This window comes from Idiotropiscis lumnitzeri, chromosome 6 (assembly GCF_059441095.1).
Source record: "Idiotropiscis lumnitzeri isolate Australia: NSW breed Sydney's pygmy pipehorse chromosome 6, RoL_Ilum_1.0, whole genome shotgun sequence".
In the NCBI taxonomy this organism is placed as follows: domain Eukaryota; kingdom Metazoa; phylum Chordata; class Actinopteri; order Syngnathiformes; family Syngnathidae; genus Idiotropiscis; species Idiotropiscis lumnitzeri.
In genome coordinates this window covers 16,455,170-16,480,632 of record NC_142396.1, presented here as the reverse complement: position 1 = coordinate 16,480,632, position 25,463 = coordinate 16,455,170, and the positions used below count along the sequence as shown (strand labels likewise).

The 25,463-nt window shown below is 38.8% G+C and overlaps 1 protein-coding gene across 3 annotated transcripts in view; it reads right to left on the bottom strand.

The window, feature by feature from the left end:
- Window positions 1–19,314: 19,314 nt before the first annotated feature.
- Window positions 19,315–25,463, bottom strand: part of LOC148335419 (leucine-rich repeat-containing protein 4C-like) — a 129,401-nt gene continuing 123,252 nt past the window's right edge. For all 3 annotated transcript variants that reach the window (XM_088299204.1, XM_088299203.1, XM_088299205.1), the window contains one exon: window positions 19,315–23,808. In XM_088299204.1, coding sequence (XP_088155330.1) covers window positions 21,811–23,757 — 1,947 coding nt within the window. In that variant the 5' untranslated portion in view covers window positions 23,758–23,808 and the 3' untranslated portion in view covers window positions 19,315–21,810. The remainder of the gene's footprint in view (window positions 23,809–25,463) is intronic.

The window sequence follows — 25,463 nt, the reverse complement described above, 5'->3', positions numbered from 1 at the left end:
TCTCTGCAAGCTTCACTGCTCCATGCTGTGAGTCAAAAGCAGAGCTACCAACTGTTTTGGATTGTCGATATTTAGTTTTGAAAATGACTCAACTCGGCCTCGTTACGGACATTACGCAATCCGTTATGGATATTTAAGTCTGGGGGCGTTAAGGTGTTAATCCCTTGGAAGGGCGCTATGCTCCAGTAATGAAGGCAAATCCACAGATTTCTTTTTCACCAATATTGAATGACCTTTTAACCTTAGCCAGGCCGCTAGCCACCAAGTATGATGCTTTCAAGGCACTTACATATATTGGCAAATCACTTTTGAAAGCTTCATTTGACTCATTGAAGAGCCACTCAACGTATATTGTGCATAGCGGACTTCGTTCATGCGTGATAATCACCTGTTGCCGTAAATCCATATTTCAAGTAGGGCTTTCTGGTATTGTCTGTGAAATGCACGTTTCTTTTTCTTCTTGGGCATAGGTTCTTGTGTTGAATCCTAATTTTCTTTTGGAGAAGGCAGTGCCCATCCTTCTGTCCATTCAAAGCAATCACCCAGTGGTCATCTGCGCGAAGAAACACACATCGCAACGCAATATTTCACATTCGGTCTAAACCTATCATTAGAGTTTCATGTTCGCGGCATCATTGATGGAGGAAAACTTGATTAATTCAGAGGCTGTACTATATTCTTGGGTTGCTTCAGAAAGTAATAGTTTTGTCACTGAAAAACCATGACAGCAGGTTGACGGTGAAATGCAATGTCTTTCAATAATTAATACAACTGTAAGGTGAACAATTTACATCCATGAGATGAACAGCATTGTAATTAACAGGTGATGGTTGCGGTTGTCAAATTTAAAACATAAGCATGGTTTTAACAATATAAATACACCATAAACACATTAGAGCTTCTGAGGCAGTGCATTCAACTATATGGAATTACAATGAAAATTAAATACAGTATATGGTGCCATTTTGTTTGTCAACTGTGGCAATCATTCAGTGATATTTTTTTAACCTATAATAGTCTTATGTATTTCCAACATGACTTATGCAGAAAGACCAATCTTTACAGTGCAATTACTGGCTAGATAATGATATAATTACTGTGGATGACAGGAGAAGGAATTGGGAGCTTTCTCTTCTGTGTAATGACTCAAGTGATAAAAGCGGATTAAAGCAAGAGCAAAAGGGTCGAAGGGGATTAGTGAAAAGAAAACAAAGACTGTCTCTGCCATTGATATGCTAATAATGATTTAATCTTTGCCCTAATTACTATGTGAGTTCAATGTTGATTATTGTTTGTTGGAACAACGAATGTATTTGGCAATACTGTGTCTGTGCATTTCTTGTAAGCATACTGAAGAATTTTGTCGAAGAGAAACCAAACCAAATATGATTCAACAACAGGTAGTTGAACAATCTATCCCAAGATAAGAAAATGAAAGGTTACAGTCATTTTTTAAATCCAGTCGGACAAAACAAATCTACTTGGGTTGGAAATGATGTATCGATATCAACATTGCAGTTGTGTTACGTTTTAAAAACAACAAAATGAAATCATAAATTTTAAAAAAGTGAGGCTTGTATCAATTCTGTCAACAGATGGATATTGAGCCGCCTGTCAAGTGTGTAACAAGCCGCTATGACATTCTTTTCTTGCTGACTCTGCACTCAGTTTGATGGCATGCTGAGTGAGTCAGCAGCAGATACATTACAGAACTAAACGATAAAAAACAAGTGGCTGCACAAAATATAGGAAAATTATGCCTCAGTAGCGTGGTAACAACATAGTCTAGGTTATACATACGTCCTTTATCTAATATCTATGTACAGTATATATATATATATATATATATATATATATATATATATATATATATATATATGTTTAATGTGTATATAAATTATATCAAGCAAGTAAATACCTTAAAAAATAATTAAAATAAAAGAGTGGATGGACGTTCATAATTTATCGAGAAGCTAAAAAGAAACCAAAGCAATATTCATCTCTTTAAAAATAAGTTACAAGCTGTAAAGAATTATTTTTATTCAGATTGCTAATGTAAATGAGAATAATTTCTTTGCCGTTATAGTTGACGCCAAACCCATAAACATTTAAAAAAAAATCTCAAATATGAATAAAATGATACAATACCTTGATAACTGCGACTGGGTGGCAATCAGATCAGGGTGAAGTCGACCTTTCACCCGAAGTTAGTTGGGATATGTTCCAGCCCACTTCCCCCTGGCCCGCCTGTTCTGCGGCCAGTGCGAGACGCCCCGCCACGGAGCCCACAGCGAAACAAAAATCATCCATTCACTCTGTGGAAATACTTAGCTTACATGTTCCCATATCATTTTTATACTTTATTATTAAGTTTAGAGAGTGGAACAAAATGGATGTGCATGCGCAGTGAGGCATGCAACAGGTCTATGACTGGCTGCTTTGTATGTCAATGCGATCAACCGACACCACCTTTGCAAGCTACTGATTGATTGCATATGACGCAATGCTGCCCAGCAGGGGTCCTCAATCCTGTTCCTCGAGGGCTGGTGTCCTGCCTGTTTGACATCTCTCCCTGCTGCAACACACATGATTCAAATGATCAGATAACCAGCAAGGTCTATAGAAGCTAGATAACCATCCTGATCATTATTTTCTCATCAGACTATTATTTGGAATTTATTTTACTCAAGTAATCTTTAATTTAAGTAAAGTCTTAATAGAAGCTTCTTCTATTGAAGTATGTGATTAAAAGTGCATTTTGCAATTTAATTTTTTCATTAAAGTAATCATTGGTATAATACACACATCCAGAATTGTGTTTATTTTTTATAAATGTGATTGTCTGGCTCAAGGTTATTTTCAAGAATAAATGTCTTGTGTTCCGCATAATCAAATGCCATTTTATTTCTTCATTGTGCAGGTTAGTCATGTATTTTTTTTACTTTTCTATATCGTCGCTGTCAGGCAGAATCCTCAGGGGTGTGAGGTGTCTCAGAGTAGGACATCTGACTGGTGAGCGTTCCAGTTGCAAATTCCGACTAGGAACTCTGGAATTCTGTACTAGAGTACAAATGGAATGAATCAATAGTCAAGTCATCAAAACAGTGACTCAGGTTTATGTGAGGTCACAATAATTCCAATCCTCAGCTCTGCAATGGACTATCAACACACGAACACACATTGTAATTGGCCAGAGAATTGTGACAGAGGCAGAGATTCACTCTCGCATATTGGATGCAAACTGTAAGAGCGTTGGTGTCAGGCATAAATAGGTGCATGTTGCTTTTCACCCTGGCGTTACTGTTTACCGTCACATTCTTGACATCTGTGTGTGTGAGATGACAGTAATTAGAAGGGAATTGACACATCGAGACAATGACTAGACAGAATAGAAACGCAAACCAGAGGCAAGAGGTAATTAGGAGGCTGCACAACCTCAAATTAGTTGCATCACGGATTGACATCAGGAGTAGTCGATTGATCATTTTGCACATTTCAATAGTGGATTTTTCCACATCTCCACATAAGTAAAAATGGAGGAATTCATCAACTCACTTTTTAATCACTACAATTATTTGATTTTAGTGTTTACAATTTTTTTGCCACAAATTCCAAATGATTTTAACTGATTACAAAACATGTTCTGAGAATGTCGCAGGAAAATTAGCAATGTTGCTCTCATTGGACCCTTACCAATCTGAACTGCTAGCGCCTGTTGAATTAAAATTGAAAGAATACTGTAGGGGGAAAAATGTGGTCTGTCTGGAGTGTCGTGATGTCTTCTGCATCCATCTGGGATCCACCTGTGTGGTCGATAGTGCAGTGATTTTTACAGCAGAGTGTGGGCTGTAGTCAATACAAACTGCTCTTGGGGAAGATTTATTTCCTGCCTGATCTGCACCGCAATACAGTCTGGAGAAAAGTAAGGATACTGTCAACGGTTGATGCCAAAAGGTATGGGATGTCTTACTGGTTACCCATTTCAAGATTTTACAATGAGCGTTTGTGTTTCGTGAATTGCTTCAATGTAAAGACTCAAAGAATAAATTGAGCTGCTTCGCCGAAAAAAAAAACAAAAAAAACATCAACTGCTTTTCTTATCCCAATCCATTAACTGTTTCAAAATTGTAGTGATATTTGATCATTGTTATCCCAACCCAACCCCCTGACCTCATGAGTGAGGCAAACCAATTGTATTGTTGTTGTGCCATCTTATTGGCTGAAGACTGCATTATGATCGTATCATTATCTGCATTATTAATGTTTTTTGGTATAATTTGTATAATTTAAGTTTTGTTTAATGAGTAGATTTGTGTACATTCCATTGTACATGTGTCTGCAGCCAAGTTGGCATTGCAAATGAAAAGCTAGTCTTTCTTGTAATACCTGGATAAAAAACGGTTGGATAAATTCCCAGATGAAAATGTATAAGACGAATCCCACCAATTTTTTTGGGACACTATTTTTCATTCTGCATAGCTAAACATGTGATTACCATTCCATGTATACCATCTGTTGTAATCTTTTCCAATGGGTGTATGTTTGGAGATGGCTGGCTCTCAAATCGTGGCATCTGTTGCATGAAAATCATCGCCCTATTGTCCACTTGCTGTCTGTCCGTTTGTCCATCCATCTAAATGTAAGGGCAGAGAAAAGTGATCCATACATTGGCTGTGTCCAAATTCAAGACCAATTAGCATGCTGGGTCCTTCGAAGCCTTTGAAAGCTGCTCCTCATGTAACCTCCGTAGACCACATAAACCGTGGCGAATTTGGGCAGCCTTCAAAACTGTGTACAAATTAATAGGCTGTGTCCTCCAAACGCAGAAATAGTGGGCATGTGTCGTCGCTTCTGGCCCGACGACCATACACTGGTGTCCAAATTCATACAGCTTTCGAAAACCAGCCTTCAAATCTGACCTCATTTTCGTGGCGTTTCCATGGAGACAGGCAATGTGCAAAGACAATCACGGAGCGACTTTTCGTTGCCTTCATTGCTTCTTCTCAGCCTTTCTACACTCTTCTTCGCTGCTTAAAACATGGATGCACCTGAAGGCAACCCACACTTGGACTCAGCACTTTGCTTCAAAATGTAAGTAAAAGTTTTTGTAGTTAACCTTGAACACATTTGGCAACAACGGCTCAGTAGGTAGATCTGGAAATGTTCTTTGTGATGTCATCCAAAAGAACTGCAAGGCAGTAAAATTGATTGGACGACGCCCATTGCCCCTAGTTGTGTTCGTGCGAATGGATGGTCTAGATATTAGATATATCTATATTGCGGTATGGTTAAGAACCCAATAAAAAAGTTGGATTTTCATAAAACATGGTAAAAATAAATAAAATACCAAAATATTTACAGAACCTGTAAGTCATTGGTATCGTTAATGGTATCGGCAATACCGCAAACCTGGCTTTATATATCTGGATAAAAATAACAGCGGTGCAATGTGTGCCAAAGCAGCCTTCGCTCAGGAGCCGTTTCTATGGAAACGAAGGCCAGATTTGATTCGAGGGCCGCATGAACATGGACACAGGCTGGTGCCGGTCCTTGGTGACCCCTGATCTAGAAGTTTGCCTTTTAACTCAGCTCCTTCTTCAACACAACACACCAATACAAAATTTGTGTCACTGCAGATACACCAATCTGTCGCTTGATCTCTCACACAATTCTTTCATCACTCATGTATAAGACCCCAAGATAACTCCACTTGGAACAGGATCTCATCCCTGACCCAACAGGCTAATCCTGACTGAGTACCATGGTCTCAGATTTGGAGGTGCTGATTCTCATCCCAGTCGCTTGGCTGTGAACCTCTCCAGTGAGAGTTGAAGGTCATGGCTTGATGGAGACAGAACAGAATCTCATCTGCAACAAGCTGCCATGTAATACTGTGGTCACCAAACTGGACAAACACAAAGCTGTGTCTGCTACCGAGGAGCTTTTTAACCTCCTCAGTGACTTTAACCCCTGACAGACCCCATACTATGTATGCTCATGGGAATGATTGTCGGTGGAATTGAGGAAAAGTATTCTCTCCACAGATTCACAACATTCCAGAAAGGTTTTAACCTAGAAAAGCATTTTTAGGCTACCCTCAGCGCAGCACGTAGAAGCGCTCCTCTATCACAAGTCAAGGCAAGTTTATTTGTAGAACACACTACATGTGCCGTGCAAGACAATTCAAAGTGGCTTACATAAAACATGAAAAAGATTATGGAAAGAGAAGCAAATATTAAGACCTTGCAAAATCATAAATTCCTCGGAAATAAAATTATAAAAACCAAGGGTCCCGGATGACCTTAGGGGTCTTGATGGTTCATGGGGTACCAATACATCTTGCATGTATTTGGGTACAAGACCATTTTGAGATAGGCCAGCAAGAAGATTTGAAATTGTATTTTTATCTTACAGGATGTCATTGTAGTGAATTGAGGACAGGTGTGATATGGTCCAGTTTCCTGGTGTTTGTAAGGACTCTGGCGGCAGCGTTTTGGATCAGCTAAAGGTCTCTGATTTTTTTTTTTTTTAAGAAGTAAGACACCATTACAGTAATGAAGTGGTGGCGGTGGTTGATGCTGTGTCATAGATGATTGTGGGGAGCAACATGGATGGAGAATTGTTGGGGAGGGTTGTGAGAGCTGGGGAGTTATCTGGATGCCAACATTAACAAGTCTGTTCATTTGGTCAGTGAACTCCAGCAGACTTTTTTTCATTCATTCTATTCCACTTAGCCGAGGTTGGGTCGCAGGGGCAGCAGCTTAAGCATAGAAGCCCAGACTTCTCTCTCACCAGCCAATTCATCCAGCTATTGAGTCCATCCAGACTAGTGTAGAGAAAATCCATCTTCCTTAAAGGAAGTCTTCTGTCTCACAAAAAGTGAAACTTGCCAATGAATTGCACTGAATGAACGTCACAAGCAGTTGACAGCCATGTGCTCAGTGCTCGCAAGCAGCAGAATCATTCAACTCCTCAACCCATATTGTTCGGAAAATACAGCACTTTGGTTCAATGTTCCCTTTTATTTCCCATGTGTCTGAGCATTCACACAAACTCCCTGAGCACTCCTTCGACCGTGGTGAGCCACATGAGAAACAGCCAAAGCATTATCACACTCGTCCAAAACCTGAAGTCATTACACGTTATGGTGTATGTATGTCTCAAAAATCTCAACCCCCCAATATATCAATATAGACAGATTTTATGTTGTGAATTGGTCCTAATCGACCTGTCCAGAAATCAATAGAACTCACTGGAAAGTTTGTAATAATCATAAGTGTTTTACACTTTGGATTCAATGTTTGCCATCTTATATAAATATTAGGATCAGATCATTGTAACATATTCTAAATGTAGGACAAAGTGGCCTAAATGTCCTAATTTGGTTAAACGTTGTTTATCACATATAGGCCGCAATAACCTTTTGACGTCCTCTTTGGCTAAGCCAACAGGGCTTGTGCCACTGGTCATGCATTTTTTTTTTTTTAAATAAACTTTTGCTTTACTCATCAAGAGTGTGGTCCTTGACTCACACACTGAAAATACAAGTTTCTAAACTCAACTTTTCTAGTAATTGAATTTGATCTGATGTACAGATGGGCACTCCGACTATGTTTGATTTAGCCAGCCAAAGTGTAATCATTTGCTTCTCGTGAACTGGTGATGACCATCAACATACTCACCAAGCATCAAGTCTCCTTGACCCGGTTGCCGCGTCTGCTCGTACGGGAGGCTTTGGGGGTGAGCAATGTTCATCTGTGACAATGATTACACGGCATCATGTGTGCTCGCCTTGCATTCAGTCTCTTGTCACATTTTTCTTTTTCACTCAGCCAACCGCATGTGACAAATGAACTTTCCCATTTCTTTGTGTGAAGCAAATATGAAAATGGAAAATGCCAATACATCTGTATATATTTGCTGTGTGCTGAGTGGGTGAAAGCAGTGCGCAATTGCTCACGTGCGCAGCTTAGAAGGAACAGTGCTTTTGTGCTCTTGCTGATCATGCTTCTCATGTTTTATGGCAGAGTCACCCAAAATCCGAATTAGAGGCTTATGCATTCACGTTCTCTATTGCCTCCTCTCTTCAGATTCATTTTTAGATCTTACCTTTCCCTGTGAGTGTGCGATATTGGCCAAGTCGTCAGATGTCGATCAAGGTTCATGCAACAGTGCAGCCTATCTATTGTACAGCTGCACACTTTGTTGCTCAGTAGTTTTGTTGCTTGTCTTACCTTTGCCTGTTATCTATCAGGTATCCTTGCTCTGCACAAGCATCAAGGAGGATGATCAGTCGGGCCAGCCCGTTTCATCAAAGATCTCTGGGCACTGGGTTATGCCCAATTGACGTCCTTCATGCTCAGGTCTGTCAGTTGGCCGTAGTCTCTTGTCTTTTGGCTTTGCTCCCAGCTAATTCCAGGGAGGGCTGATGGATGATTTATTGCGGTTTCTTTTGGCTTGATCCGCGGGAGCTGCATGCTCGTGTCTACTGTTTTGAGACATCGTAACATGGTTTCATTCCCTGATTATCCATTCACCTGCAAGAGACTCTGCACTCAGACTATTTCCAGGTGACTTCTCCGCAATATCTGTTGTGAGGCTGTCCATTTACTCTAGCCATACATCGAGCAATTCCGACTGCTTCTGTAGAGTTGACTTGTGGCTACTATCATCCTGTGATTGCACAGAAAAGGTAGCCGCACAGAAACGTATGTTGATGCACTCAACGTGCTCTCTGTCTCAAATGATAATTCGCATTATTAAGAATATGACACTTGAATTGATGTATCTTCTGAAATGATGCAATTAATTGAACCTTGACCAATATTTGCTAAATATCATCAATTAATGTTTGTTTGGTCTTGTTCCAAAACAATTAAATGACAAAACTCCTGACTCTTTCTTTGGAATCTTTGTGACAAGGTTTGTGGTTTGGCTGTGCTCAATAAAGGTGGTTTCGCACTCAGAGGCGAATGCATGCCAAAGTTTCACGTGTTGGATCCATCAAATGTCAAATGGTGGCGAAAGAGATCATCTCTGTCATGAGCAACATTTAGCGACTTGCACTGTTGAAGATGTATTTTGATCATGTGGAAATAAATTAGGTGTAACTCCTACCTTACAATAATTAGCTTTTTGCTAACAGGTTGGTGCAGGCCCGTGTTACGGTTCAAATGGCTTTCTGATTAACTGGCTCCCATAACCAGCTGTTGCCATTGGGCGATGGTATTCAGTCACCTTTTTCTTGCTGTCTGCAGATTCGTCACACAGCTCCGTCAAATTTCTTCAACTCTATCCGTGTTCAACTTCAACTTCTCTTTCACAAACTACTTCAACACTCTCTTTTGCTTTTTGTTTCCTTATATTCATCCTACGTGTGTTGTAAAAGTCCTCATTTTCTTCTTCTTTGTGCCTTTTTTTCCCCTGGCAAGATGATCAATGCGGAGAATGGATGCTGATACCTATAACTGTATAACTGAGAAATCTCCCTTGATTTGATGGGTAAGGCACGAAAAAAAAAAATCTTCAGTCAATGAGCTTAGGCTCACAATGTTCAAGGCACAGACTCACAACACAAGTTGTGACGTGTTATAAGTTAATAGGTGAATGAAAATGATCTATACTGATCCGCGAGCTCTGTGAGACTTTAATTTACATGAGTACTATATTTTGTATTTGCCTCTGAGTGTGATGGATTATTCCCCAGACTCTGATGAAATGGGATGCATCAGTTAATTAGTTTTCCTGAGACAATGCCATGAACCTTCCTATGAGCTATCATCACAAGATTCCATCTTGTTGTCACAAGATGCAGAATTTTCTTCCAGCTGATGACATACTGTATTCAAGACTCGCACTTGTAGATTAATAAAAACATTTAGTGCAAAATATTGTTACACCGTAAAACAGTGCATTTATGTATGAATGCATTTAGTTATTTTCCAAGCTCCTTGGAGCCAGTGTTTTTCCAAGTAGGGATATGAGACATTTTGGCAAAGACCAAGATTTTTGTGTTTGCTGCATGCCTGCATACTATTAGAATGCATGTGTTTTATTGAAACAATATGACCTAAACCTACTGCGATTGTCTGACAACCACTTCAGGGTGTACCCCGCCTACTGCCGGAAGAGTGCTGGGATAGGCTCCAGCACCCCCGTGACCCACGTGTGGATAAGCGGCTTGGATAATGGATGGATGGAGGAATTTAAACCTAACTTCTCTTGATAGCAGAAGATAGGTGAGGGTAAAAAAATACAAACTGAGATGCAGACGCCTAAAGGAATCTACAGAGTTAATTCTACAACAATGATAGGCCTCTTATCCATTCTCTATAGAGAGTAAAAATGCAATTCAAATTTGTTGAGGGATGTTTTTTTTTTACCCCCAGGTTTTGCCATTTTCCATATCAGTATTGATTCACGAAGCATGGGCTACACACAAACAAAAGGTAAGACCTCGTAAAGTAAATTCAAATTGAAGATTGCTGAAGTTTTTTTTGGGTGTGGCTAAAACAGTGCATTCGTCGCCCCTACTCCGCTATATAAGAACTGAGCACTTTGCTTCACATCTAGCTCTTTGGCGCAATTGTGAGTTATTTAATTATATCATTTGGCCCATTTCTGCCACTACAATGTGTGATTATCTAGCCAACTATGCCTCCACCCATTTGTCGGAAGCAATATTTTACTGTACAGCATGGTGTCGTTATTTTAATCCCAAGTGGTATGTACAGTATTTCATAATTTTCAGGTTATACGGTAATATGTTGGAATAAATAGCATTGTGGGTATTCACTAATCAGGAAGTATGTGCTCAAATGCCTTATACTATGCCCAAATTCACAGGCTGCATTCTCCAAAGGCTTCATTTTCTCGCCTGATGGCGTCATTTCCGGCGCGACTCAACTGACAGTCATAACAAGCCCTACAAATAATTGACATTATGTAATGTCACAGAATATACTTGTCATTTTGAAGCAAGAAGAAAATGCTAAATCTGAGGGAACATTTTCAGCTATATCAAAATTTGGGATACACATAACTCATATATATATATATATATATATATATATATATGACAAAATTCAAAATGTAATCGAAAGAATAAGTAATAACTCAAAACTTTCTCTTTAATGACATGACAACATCAATGTGTCAAATCAGCATTATTCGGAGGTGTTGAACGTAGTTATAAATCAAGTAGATATTTTCCTGTACTCACCTGGAGTGTTGTCTTGCCATAAAACCGTGCCAATGGTGACGTAATAGTCCCTCAGATAATCTCTCTGAGCCAGAGCAATTCTCCTTCCAAGTTTTGATTCCAAAACTTGCAAATAGAGTAGTATTGCCTCACTTCCAGGTTCCATCCCCACAAATCTAATGGTCTGTGTTGATTGTCTGTGGTTTTCTGATGACGAACAAGTTGCACAGACAGCAGCAAGCTAGCACAATTGTCGACATATGCAACCTCCTGTTGCATTGTGGTCCGAATTTTTATGACAATATTCCAAATGTGTTTTCCACAATTCTTCTAGTCCTGGAAAGTTGATAGTTCAAGAACCTCTCCTGCTTGGTCATTTTCCTGTTTGAGGGCAAAAGCATCATACCCGACAAAGAAGTAGGGGATTCAGGGAGGGGGTTCTACTGGAGCTATTGTCGCTGCTCCTGCTTCCAAAGTTTTGTAGAACCCATCTTTAAAAACACCATCGTCAGAAGAGCTGCCATTGCAGGCAAACATCTAAATAGGCAATGGATCAAATACATTTTCAAGCAAAACTGAGGTGTATTGTGTATTTGTTTCAATATCCATCCATCCATCTTCTGTACCGCTTCTCCTCACAAGGGTCGCGGGAGTGCTGGAACCTATCCCAGCTATCTTCGGGCAGTAGGCGGGTGACACCCTGAACTGGTTGCCAGCCAATTGCAGGGCACACAAAGACGAACAACCATCCGCGCTCACACTCATACCTAGGGGCAATTTAGAGTGTTCAATCGGCCTACAATGTATGTCTTTGGAATGTGGGAGGAAACCGGAGTACCCGCAGGAAACCCACGCAAGCACGGGGAGAACATGCAAACTCCACACAGGATGGCCGGAGCTGGGATCGAACCCACGCCCAATGCTGTCTCTCAAATTAAATATTGAAAACAATACTCACACACTGCATTTGAGTGCAAAACTAAGACACACAAGTAAAAACTTAAAATAGAAATAATAAATAAAGGAAACTCTGGCCATCGGGTAGTGCTTTAAATTTGTACATTCTTGAACATGAGCTTTATTCCTCTCTTAAATATTCAGTAATAACAAACATGTTAAACTATAATAATTTACTTCTTCACAGGGTCTGCAGCTTGTCTGATGGTAGGGGTAAATAACTTGTGTTCCATAAAAGAAAATTCACATCTAACCAGAACCAAGACGCAATACATATGCAACACATGCAGGACCAAGTCCAGGTAAAAAGCAAGGTTTTGCTGAGCTTAATTAACTAGAGAATGTCATTTTCGTTGTCATTAACTTGACTTGGATCTCATGCACTGATTTGCATTTGCTGGCAAACAGCCAATCAGAGTTATCATGACTGACACCGCTATGCATATTGAGACTGGATTCGCCATCATTCACATTTTATCTAAAAAGCACCTTGACACAAAACTCCATCTTGAGAAGTGCTTTTGGTTTTTTTGTTTCCGCCTCCACCATGAATGTGTTGAGCAAGATTCTGAACACGTATGCGTTCCATTTTATGAAACCATGACATAGGACTGCCCAGTGATGACCTCCCAGCCATGTTGCTTATGTGTTGTAATGTGAATGGCAATGATATGATCCATAAAAGCCATATAAATATACAAATGCAGTTGAAATTCTGACACCACATTTTTTTCCTAACGCGGCATGTTATCTTGTCAGCAAATAAAGTAATTAATTAGATAGCTATGTTATTCATATATTAGCACCCTAAATAATGTTGTTATACGTAAATGCTGTTATTCTCAACACTGCTTTTCAATTTAGCACTGAATGGCTTTCACAATTTTCAAACTTGTTAAAAAGAACACGTAAAAATATACAAGGATCACAAACATTTTTGGAGCGCTATCATTCTCTTTAGGGGTGCGTCATAGATAACGCCTATGCTTTAAATAATGTGAAGCGCATTGAGTTATCTTGGGTATGAAATGTGCTGTATAAATCAAGCTGCTTTACATTATGCAACATAACGCTATTATCCATGTAATTATTATCTAAATCTATGTAGTAATTATGATAATGATACAAATAATCACCAGTGATCAATTTTCAAGATTTAAATAAACAATCACTTTGCACACTAGTGATTGTCATATTAAAACTCATTACATTAGTTCTCGTAAAGACCGGCAGCATGCTTTACAAATGAGTATCGTACTACATCAGCAAACAATTAGCTGTGCGGTTTGGTAATTGCTAACTCAGACTACTGAAGCATAACATGTGCATCCCGTGAATGCTGTTGATGCAACATTGTTGAGTGAGCAAAAGATGGGTCAAGAATACTGTCACTTGTTCATCAAATGAGGATGGAAGAGGTAGCGTTCTTCAGGCTAATGGGTTTGGAAGATGCCAAGAATCCCCAAAGCTGTCAATCCACATGATGTTCATGCATCCCAATGTAAGATAAACTAATTTGGATATGAAGGTGGTGAGGCGTCAAAAAGGAAATGAGTTATAATATTATCCAGTCATTATAATTATTTTTAGATTTAATTACGGTTTGACACTTCCATTTGTCAATGACAAATCTTTTGGGTATTAAGAAACAAATGTTTTGTCTAATCTAATGATTTAAATACACGTTCATGACTTGGAGGGGTGGGTCTGTTAACACTCTGTAATTGTATTTATCTCACTCAAGTATAATCACCTCGTCTTGAAGGCAAGTTTTTAAACTGCACAGCAACACTGCATATTAAAATGCATGGAATGATAATAGGATGTAACGTGGAATTGTGTCAGTAAAAAAAAAAAAGTGAGATGTTGTAATTTTTACCAAAACAATATAGTTGCCAGATGTCTTAAAAGGTCACTGACATTCTTCTAAATCGTAACCCACTCTGAATAATGTTTGATTTTTCACAAATCATTTGAGTCACAGGAAGTTACTTCATTCAGATTGATTGAAACAAGTTGATTCATTTATTTTTCTGTGTATTAAATTAAACTGTGACTGGGTTTTAAAATCTCAGTCAGCCACCTCAATTATTTTTGCAATGTTATTTAATTTGTAAAATGCAATTTTCTGTTCAAACCCTGTGATGTGCAGTATCAAGTGCTAACATGTTATTAGCATAAATACCAGATGCATAATATGTATATCATGCATTTGCGAATTAGTAAAATCTCACCCCTTTTGAGTTTTGTCCTGTTACTCAAATGAGGAGTGTGCAATAATACAATGAAATAATGAACATTAAATTCCCTTAGTCCGGCCAGTACATTTAAGTAGCTCAATGTGCGTGTCATCATTATCATATTTAGAGTTGAAAAAAAAAGAGAGAAATTTAAATTGATTTTGGAAGCATTACAACCAGCAAATGGTCTTTGCATTTTACAACCCATAATAGTACAACACTCACAAAAAACAAAAAATGCTTCTTCAAGAAACTAGTATAAACAGTGTTTGAGTTTATTGATTCACTACAAATGATAATTATTTAATCATGCACGCTATAAATCACTCAGTTTAATTAAATTCCTGATCCCAGGCTTTCTGCAACAAACATTTATGTGCTGCAGATTGGCTCAACTGCATCACTTTTGGGTCCCAGTGTTTGATGTGGGCTTTCATTGTGCAAAAATCACTTAATCACATGAGAATCCCAATCTCACTTTATTTGGCCAACACAAAGTGGAACAATTACTCATGAAAGCTGATGATAGATTAAAGTGCAATCACTCTGTATTGTGCATTGGATAGGTTCTCAGCCACAAGATGTTTTTTCAATACACCAAGTAGTTATTCAGAGGCTAACAAAATTGAAATGATTAGTTTGGATAATTTGTGCCACTTGGAGTTTTGCAATTTCAAAATTAACATCATTGGATCACAGCTGTGGCAGTAAATCCACTTTTTGTGTTTGAGATATACATATTGTCAAGGTAATGTCACCATGTCAAGAATAACATTTATTTTCTCATTTCTAAGACAAAGGTGCCCAACAAAAAAATAAGTATATTGTTCATTTTGGAGCACTCCCTATATGGCATTCTGTTTGTAAAAATATTACCATAATCGCATGTGAAGTCCTTTGAGACATTTCTGTGATTAAGGGCTGTACATATGTATTTGACTTGACTATGACATAATATCAGCTATTTGAGGACTTCCATCTATAGTCCAATACGTTGCCAGACGCATGTCAATTTCCAATTTGTTATGACTTAAAAAACAAACCAATATAAAACAAAACAAAACAAAAACACATAAGAGGTAATTTCCAATTGATAATTCCAAACTATTGCATTTTTAAACCCATATAAACAGTGCTGCCATTTTCACAGTAGCTTTGTAATAATTTATTTGAAAATGCATTCATGCATAAGTATTCAAGACATGCGACAAATGCACAGGTGTTATCAGAGGCAGGGGATAATATATAAGTTGCTTCCGATTAGTCTGAATTAGATGCTCATAGAGACTAGGGCCATGAGTTTCCATTCCTTGGAAAATTAATAATGTATATTTGTTTCAGATACCATAGGTGTGGTAGGTATCATGGGTTAAAAAAATGGATGAAAATTACAACCCGTATGTCACTGACCGTAGAAAGTTTGTAGTTGTTGCAAAGGTAATGGATCTTGATTTTTCATCAAAGTTCCTTCAAAGTCTCAAACGGTCACAAAAGGTTTTGCCAGACGGTTGCCAACAGTTTTGATGGTTGCAAGCAATTTTTCTTTTCTAGGAAATCTGAAAAAAATAAGCCAGGATAACTGCTGGTTTACCAGCTCATTACATAGCAGTGGCAAACTGTTCTCCGTGCCATTTTTATTGTAGTGATTGGCTCAGAGGAGACAATGAACACGCTCTTAACACAATCGGTAGCTCCTCCATTTGTGATGTCCGGCAACAGCGCAAGCTTCTGGCCCCATCCTAATTGGCTAATGTTCTGATTCTGAGCAGCTCAGGAAAAAAAAAGTCAAACTGAATATTATGACATGCTCAACAGAACATTGGTCACAGGAATCTTTTGAAGCATCAGATAATCGGGCAAAGGTGGAGGTCAAATTCTACGTGATCATCTGTACGTGTTTAGCCATCTCAAAAGAAACCCTGACTGTCATGACATGTTTGCTCAAGTTGATTTATTTGTAACATAACTATAAGATCAAAGTTTTTAAAATATGTTCTTCATATAAATAAATGAAAAAAAAAGAAAATATATTTCTTGAAATAAAATGCCCACATACAGTAACCCCTCAAACTTTAAAAATGCAAAATGAAGAATAAATACCACGCTGCGGGCTGTGAGAGGAACGGCAGCAGATGATTATGACTACATTGAAGTTTTACATTTTATCTTAAAATTGTCTTACCTTAACTTGAATCCCGTGGTGGAGTGCAGCCCAAAATACATTGTCGGTGGATTAATGCACATTTAAACCCACAAAGAAGAAGCACTGTCGCCGGAAGTAAACATGGCTTAACTAAACTGCTTGTCGGATGGCTGAGCGTGGTCCGCTCACAGTTTCTGAATACAGCTGTTTACTAGCTGCTTATCCAGCTCAACTCTAACAAACTGAGCAGAACATTTGAATAGCGTTATGAGTTTCCGAACAGAATGTTGTTCAAACAGCACTGCATTTAATTAATGAGGCTATAAGGACGTTCGTTAATCCTTGTCATATGTGCTTTTGTTACCCGTAGGTGAAGGTGTCGTATCGAACACATTCTGTTTGATTTATTTGACAAGATTTTCTTTGTTGTTGTTTTTTAAAAAATCAAACCGTGACTTAAGTTTGTTAAATAGTGACATTGAGGCTAGTTTCTTGTTCAACTTGCTATGCTCATCTGAGCATGGCATGTAAATCTTATAAAAACACTTTGAATGAAAGGTTTACACCTTGACGACTTTATTGAAATGTTCAATAGAATTAAAACCATTTTGTGTTATGTTGAAAGTGTATAAAGATTAGTTATATAATGTATATTACTTGTCAACAACTAACATCAGTCATTCGGCAAATTGAGGGTGAGTAAGAACAACGACTCATTTACTACATGTTCAGTGGTAAGCATGGAAACTTGGAAAGACATTTTTTTATGTGATTCGTCACTGAATTAAAAAAAAAATTCCAAACCACTTATAATTGACACATTAATCGATTCTTAAAATAATTGTAAACGAGCAGCTTTAAAATTGAAAAATGATGGAAAACAACACAAAACGCAGACAGGTACAAAAAAACAACAATTTTATTTTAACCATATTTTGTGTATGTACTACAAACTCTGGTCTCTATAATCAATCTTCATATCTTCTTAAAGGTTGTGTAATAATTCTTACATGAAAATCAATCAAGTCTTTTACAGCACATTGCTTTTTTTTTAGACGGCTGGTTGGTACAAGTAAAAACAAAACCAAACAAAAAACAATCAGCAACAACAAAAAAAAAACACTTGTTATTGACCCTTTTAAATGTTGCAGTCTCAAAAATGTACTTTTGTATAAATCTACAACTACAACTGCATTTCCTCTCAAAAAATGCTTATGTAAGAACAGAAATATTTTGATATCTTACACACATCAGGGAGCTTGTCTAAAATGCAAGAAATGGACCAGATAAATTTCCAAACCACAAACCTGCAAATAAAGACAAAATGGGAACCTTCACAGGCTCGTGTGAGTAAAATGAGTAGAACTGGAACATCAAATATAAGAAAATTAGGAGTGCGATGTTGTGAATATTGTTTGGCTAGTACAATGCACGATATAGGATAAAACACCAACATTGTGTGTGGAGTTTATATCAATTAATTAGTCATTAATATAAGACATTTGTTTTTATGTGGAGCACACTCAAACATATGACTGTTTATTTTAAATTTGCTAAACATTGCCCGTTTAATATTAATATCCTACACACTACCGATACAAACAGTGGGCATGCTGCGTAGACTCATTAGCTTTTGCACTCAAAAGTGCTCATAATCCTTATTGATGCTTCATTATCCCGGAGAGGGAAAGAAAATGATCCATCCTATAGAAGTAACTATTATCACCTAACCTTTGTAATATTACTTGCTGGGGAAGTCTTAGTTTTAACAAGAAATGGAATAGGATCCATTTAACATGTAACCTTAGAAAGACACGTTAGATCAGGCGTGGGCAAACTACGGCCCGGGGGCCACGTGTGGCAAGAAGTTTTATTTTCTAAATACTGTTACTTTACTTTCAAAGTCATTATATTGTTGGAATGCTTTTGTTCACTTTCATTTAAAATTAAATGTAATTTTTTTTCTCCGATGAGGTTTCCAAAACATTGCATCCATCCGCTCCTGGTCCGGCCCCTCTGTCAAATTTTAGAACCCATTGTGGCCCGCCAATCAAAATGTTTGCTCACCCCTGCATTAGATTAGCTTGTTGGATTTTATTTGGTTTTCATGATCTAGTAATGACAAAATGAACTGCTATTACACAGTATACAATATATCGACAACTTTGTGAAAGAACTTTACAGCATTGAGCTGAGGATTTTTTTTTCTGATTGCAAAAAAAAAATAAAATATGAATATGATGATGTGATTTCAATAGCAGTTAATGCAAATACAACACCTTTTATAGTTGGAGTAACCTTTTGAAAATGTACGTCTCAGTGTTTGTTTAATGGAATCAAGACATTGTAACATTGTTGAACGTTCTTTAAAATATATGGACAAGAAAACAATTTACTGCATCAAGTTTTCTGACCAACTTACTATTTTGATTAATCAGCCACAGATTCATCAAGTTTGGGTTCACACAAGTTAGGAATGATATGTTAAATTTTATTGTTCTGATCTGACGGTGGTCATCTCTGTCATTGGAGTGCACCAAACAAGCGGACCTTGGGCACTTGAAGAGGTGCTCTCTGTTTCCTTGCGAGTCGACACTGTTGCAAAATGGGTTCACTTCAGCTCAAATGTGAATGCTACACAGACCAAAGATGGACCAATTTAAATGAAAAAGAAACAAAAACACAAAAGTGCTTCAGGGCATATAATGGATACATTACAGTGGACCCCGTTCTCAGTTCGGCATCTCCAAAAGTTTTTTTTTTCTTTTTTTCAGTTCGTAACGTGGCAAAAAAAGAGATTTTTTTTTTCAAATTTTCATTCATTGCAGATGACTGTCTATAGTATGCATGATATTTAGTGTACTGTTGCGTTTCTTAAATTGAGACAGTGTTTACTGTCACCTGTAAAACATCCAACTAGCTGTCCAATATGTGGCAAAATGCAAGATGGCTGTTTGTTGTGTGTGCATGAAGTTGAAAGCTCCTTGATAGACTTTGTGACTCGTCTGTTTTTTTTTTTGTTTCTCTTACAAAAAACTGTGTACAGCATGTACGATATTTATTATATTGAAGGGCTTCTTGAAATGAGACAACAAACAGTTAATCTTGTCCATAAAGATGCCAAAATATTTTCCTGGATGACCAAACCTGCGCTCAACCACATTTGTTGTATTAGTAGACGCAAATTCCACCTACTCACACTCTCTTACCCAATCACAGATCTAACAGCCGTTTTTTTAAATCTGCGTTTGACATCTGGACTGATAGATAAAATGGATAAAAATGGAGAGCCCATGTCAACAGTGACCTATGTGAGTTTTGCTAAATGAGAACTGAATGCGACAAATGGCGGGCCAACCAACACTTTACGTGAATATTGTCAGTGAGTGTTGTCATTTGGTGTATCCAAGCATTTTTGGTTCTTTTGATTATTAATCATCATCTTAATCATAGAGTTGCTATTTTGTGTATGTGCATGCCCAAGTGTAAGATGTTTACTATGTTTTTCAAGGTGCAGCAAAGTTTGTCAGTTTTTGAAAAACTATTAGTGTTTTAGGATTATAATTTGCGGCATATTTATAGTTTAAACTATTAATTAGATTATTTTTAGATTAGGGGAGCCTCAGTTTTTCGCAACGATTTGTGATTTGCGCCCTGCCTCACCTCCCTTCTCCTGCAAATGCGAGGGTCCACTGTATAATATTTCTATCTATCTGTAGCTTGTCTCTGTTAGTGTGGTGTATGTTAAACGGATATTAGAAACTACATTTTTCTTAATTAAAAGTGAAATATATTTTCAAAGCTTTGCTCATCTTGTTTAAACAGTACAATAGAAAATATAAGCCAATGGACACCATTTTTTATTTTGAAAATTTGATTTGTTTTGTCTCAAACCCTGCATTATTCTTTTACACATTAATTGTTGATAATACAGTTTTATATTGCCTTGTTTTGACTAAAGTATAATAATGGTAACAAGAGGTTCATCTTTCACTTTTACAAATTGTAGCGTTTGGGAGGAGGTGTTAACAGACATTTGCAGGGTGGGGTGGGCAACCAAACACAATTTGAAGTTGAATATACTTCATTCTATGTCTTGGGCTTTACCGATTGTCCACCTAGCCCCTCAAGATGTGATGCTGGGCATTATTTTTCATGATGGGCTCTTGGGAATACTTTCCTGAAAAAGGTTCTTTGCAGAGTTTTACCCGTGGGTATGTCAATTAAAATGTAAATGGAGCTGTGGGAGTAAGGCAGGTGTAGCATAAACATCTGGCTGATGCCTACTTCCCCATATTTAGCCACAAAATGTGCACAGGGCCAAGACGTGTGGCTGGCAGGGGGGGAGTGTGTATGTGGAGCTGCCAGGCACTGCCCATGTGGAAATGTGGCACGCGGATTACAGGCAAATCTGCTGTGACAGCTCAATAAAGGGTTTAAGCTCACCAGTCTACCTGAGAGCATGCAGTCCTACTGCCCTGTAGATGAGATAAGGGGTACATGCTTGAAAAGGGTAGCTCGGGAAGCTTGGAAACATACGGACAGCAAACCATGAGTATCAATATGGAAAAGGATGAAATGTTGGAAACGTTTCAGTCCACTTCCTTGACAGTTTTCTTCCATTTCGCCATGCGTTTGAGATCTGAGTGGGCATCTGGAAACTTGGGAAATTGAGTATAGAATTTTGGCAATTGTGCAAATTAGACAAATAGGAAGTGAGGAGGAAAAAAATAAAAACCAGATAATTCGTAATCATCAAACTTAATAAAATGAATAGAACAGATAATTCTTCTGAACATGTTGAAATAACAGGACCTTAATATTAACTTCATCCAGTTATTGGCGGGTCAGAAAATACTTCACCATTTTACTCCACATTTGGAGAAAAAATGACATGTGCTCTAGATTCATTGGGAAAACAAAGTTTACCAAATAAAACAGACATCTTGTTTCATTTCTTTTGGATCTATTGTCTCTGAGCATCTAAAAAGCATATCAGTCAACCAATATAACGAGAGAAGGGGTGGTGGTGGGTCATGAACGAAATGTTGGAAAATAAAACAACTGCTGAATCTTTTTTTTCCCTTGATTTTAACAACAATAGTCTTTGTTCTTAAATAAATAACTTTTTTTAAAGACACTTTTGTAACAGACATACCCTAATTACCAAAGTCCTTAAATGAACATCACCAACCACTGATTTGCCAAACACACGGTGGTTCATTCATGTTTGAGTCTTGCTGAAATTCCATCATTTGAGAAAAGAATGCTCAAATTTGGGTCTCTTGTACATTGTCTTTTGAGTTTGCCCGAATTAACAAAGGTTCATGCGCTGAGCTGTGTATGGAGTTGATAGTGGAGGCATGGTTGTATGCTGTTTTATATGCGTTATAATGGTTGAGGTGCTCATGTTCAAGAGGAGGCAAAGTCAGGTGGCTCTCCATGCCGGCTCCTCCTGTTACGCAGTCCTCGTCCACATTAATGATCTCAATGGTGCGTGTGGGTGCATGGTGATTCTGCTGGTGGTGCTGTTTACGCATTTTGTAGAAGATGATCAGCATGACAGCTGCCATGAGCGTGATGGCAACAAAACAGCCGATTATGATCTTAGTTGTCTTCATGACCTCATCCAAGCCATTTAGGGAGCCCTCGCCACCAAATTCAGTGACAGAGATTGTGTAGGTCTTCTCTGTGGCACGAGTAGAGACAGGGGTCTGCACTGTGGTGGTAGTTGAAGAAGTGGCTGAGACAGACTTCCATGTGTTAGCCGAAGGGGTGGGGCCTACCTTCTGCTGCACAATTGTGGTGAAGCCTTCGTTATGTGGCGTTTCTATCGTCTCTACAGTCACGGTGGTGAAGTAGCTGAAGCTGCTGTTCTCAGTTGAGGACACGTTGAGTGTGGCCGACGCTGTTGTGTTACCGGCTGAATTACTCACCATACATGTGTATGTACCGGTGTCTTGCATGGTAACATTGGTGAAGTTGAGCGTACCATCATTCAGCACGGAGATTCGGATCTTGTACGCACCGTGCGTCATAATGGAACCATTGGGTGTAATCCAGCTCACAGAAGTCAAAGAGCTGGCTCGACATTTCAACTCTGCAGCGCTCCCCTCTGTCACATTTAGGTCAGCGGGGGGCTCCACAATAACTGGAGCATAACAGTGAAAGTAGTTTTGGTCGAGCTCACCAATGTAGCGCCCTTTGTGGTGAGCTGGTGAGCTACAGCGGGCGCAGCAGCTGGTGTTTGCTGGTACCATCTCCTTGAGCCACCAACTCAGCCAGAGGATGTCACAGTTACAATTCCAAGGGTTGTGGTGCAAATGCACCCTCTCGAGACGATGCAAAGGAGTGAACAGGTCATGGGGCAAGAGCGTAAGGTTGTTGTGGGCTAAATTCAGCTCCACTAGTGACTGGAGGTCATCAAATGAGTTTCTTTCAATAGTCTGGATCTGGGCATGCATCATCCATAGCTTCTGGAGATGGATGAGCCCCTTAAAGGAGCCGGGCCGGACGACAGACAGCTGGTTCCCTGACATCTCCAGTTCATCCAGTTTCACCAGGGGAATAAGGTTGGGAATTTCCTTCAGATTGCACATTCCCAGATTTAAGTAGCGAAGATTGCTCAGCCCTTCAAAGGCCCCCTCGGATATGTAGGATAGCCTTTTAAGCTCCCCTAGGTCCAGCCGTCGTAATGAGGGCACCCTGTTGAAGGCATAGGAGGGAATGCTCTCAACGGGATTATTCCTCAGCCATAACTCTTTTAGTTTGGACAGGTACTCAAATGCCCCATTTGGGATCGTGGTGAGGCGGTTATCAAAAAGCTCCAGGGTATTGAGGCTCGCAAGTCCATTGAAGGCCCCAAGCTCAATTTTGCGTATGTGGTTTTTGCTCAGCTGCAGGATCTCCAAATGTCTCAGGTGCTTGAAGCTGTCCACTTTAATGACCTGGATTAGGTTTTCTTGGAGATTCAGGTAGCGTGTGTTGGTAGAAATGCCATCAGGGACTTCTCGTAGCCCTCTCCGTGTGCAGATGACTTTGCTGAACTGATTACTACAGGAGCAGACGGAAGGGCACGTCTGAGCACGAACCAGACCCGCAACCACCAAAAGCTGTAGGGCCAGGAGCAGCACAAACAAAGGGTCGGACAAGGCCCGGTTCCACCTAGGACCTCGCATCATCTGCTGCTGCTGAGAGGAGGTCATCTTGTTTAACATTCATAATTCATTGACTGGTCTTCCACTTGCTGGAAAGAGCATTGGGGACAACTGGAATGAAATAAAACACAAGAAAACTTGTATAAATTACATGATGCACTGATCAATAGCAAACTTTAAACTCATACAGTACACAAACCACAATCGTAATAGTTTTGGCGTTTTAGTTGCATCTCATTTAGCACAGTCACGTTGACTTTCTTTGTTCGTCTTTGTGTGCCATGCGATTGGCTGGCAACCAGTTCAGGGTGTAGCCCCCTACTGTCCGAAGGCAGCTGGGATAGGCTCCAGCACCCCTGCGACCATTGAGAGGCGAAGTGGTTCAGATAATGGATGAATGGACATTGACTTTCTTATCCAGTACATCTGATTGAGAAAGTAGCAGAGCAGCAACAACTGCTATGTTTTCGCATTAATATTAGAGGCTTCAGAGTCCTTAAAAAGGAGAAAGCGCTCCAAGTACAGAAATACAATCTATAAGGCCCCTACTGAGATAAGTAGATAAAAATAAAAAGAAGTGTGCAAAGGTTCTTGTGCATGAGTGTAAATGTGTAATATGTGCTGACGTTTTCAAACGATATTTTTAAATTGGATCAATTGAACTGTAGCTGTCTCAGCCATGTATGAAACGCAGGTTTAGAAAAAGGCAGACAAATATTTTCAGAGGAGAAAGTAATAATGATGTGACTAAAAGAGGCTCTATTGTTACCATAAATCACGCTCATTCAAATAGAAAAATCCAACTGCTCTATTTTGTCCCTCTTTTTTGAACCAACAGCGATAAATCAGTAAAATCCAAATTGAAGTACCAGAGATGATACTATTCCAAAGCAATTACAAGACAGGTTTACTTAGACAATCAAAGGCATTTATTTTGCATGAGTGATTAAAAATAATAAAAAAAAGATATATGAACTGTATCTACAAGAACTGATCATAAAAAAAAGAGGAATTCTTCAACCTGAGTAAGTTTGTTAAGCGCAGGTTTTTTTCAATCTATCAGCAATACAAATTGGTTGCTCAAATGAACAGAACTGTGGGCGATAAGAAGCATTGCTGTTTTCGACAAATGAACCAGTTCCAGTTGATTTCCATTCGATCATGCAATGAGTCATTCAGTACGTTGTTTTATTTGATTGAATAATCAATGTAATAGGATAGACCAGGCCATGATGTCATAATTTAGTTCATACTGTATGAAAAACAAATGGATTAAAACAATAGCTGCTATGTTCTGGGTTGTGCATCAGATCCAGATGTAAAAATAGAAGCTGTCTCATATCTCATATTCATTTTCAGTCTACTGCAAAATCAAACAAATATGCCTTGCGGTTGCAATACTTTTAAAAGGGAATTTTGCTCCGTGATTTTTGACCGGCAACAACATGTCTGACATGTCAGATTCATGAAACGTTCATGTTTAGGTGATGCCACCGCTTCACAAGAAGCCTAAAGTATGTTTTTTCTTATTTGTTGTTGTTGTCTTTCATTGCAACTGGATTAATTTGGTGTCATTAGGTTGTGTAGGAAAAAAAATGGACGTGTGGAAAATGAGTCTTGGCTGATGAGGCTTATGATGTGAGAGTGCTTTCATTGTGCATGATATGCAGGAGGCATGATGATGGAAGATTATAGAATGAGAAGCATATTCTACGCGGGAAGGTCAGCCTGCGTTCTACACTTGAAAGAAAAAGAGTGATCACGCC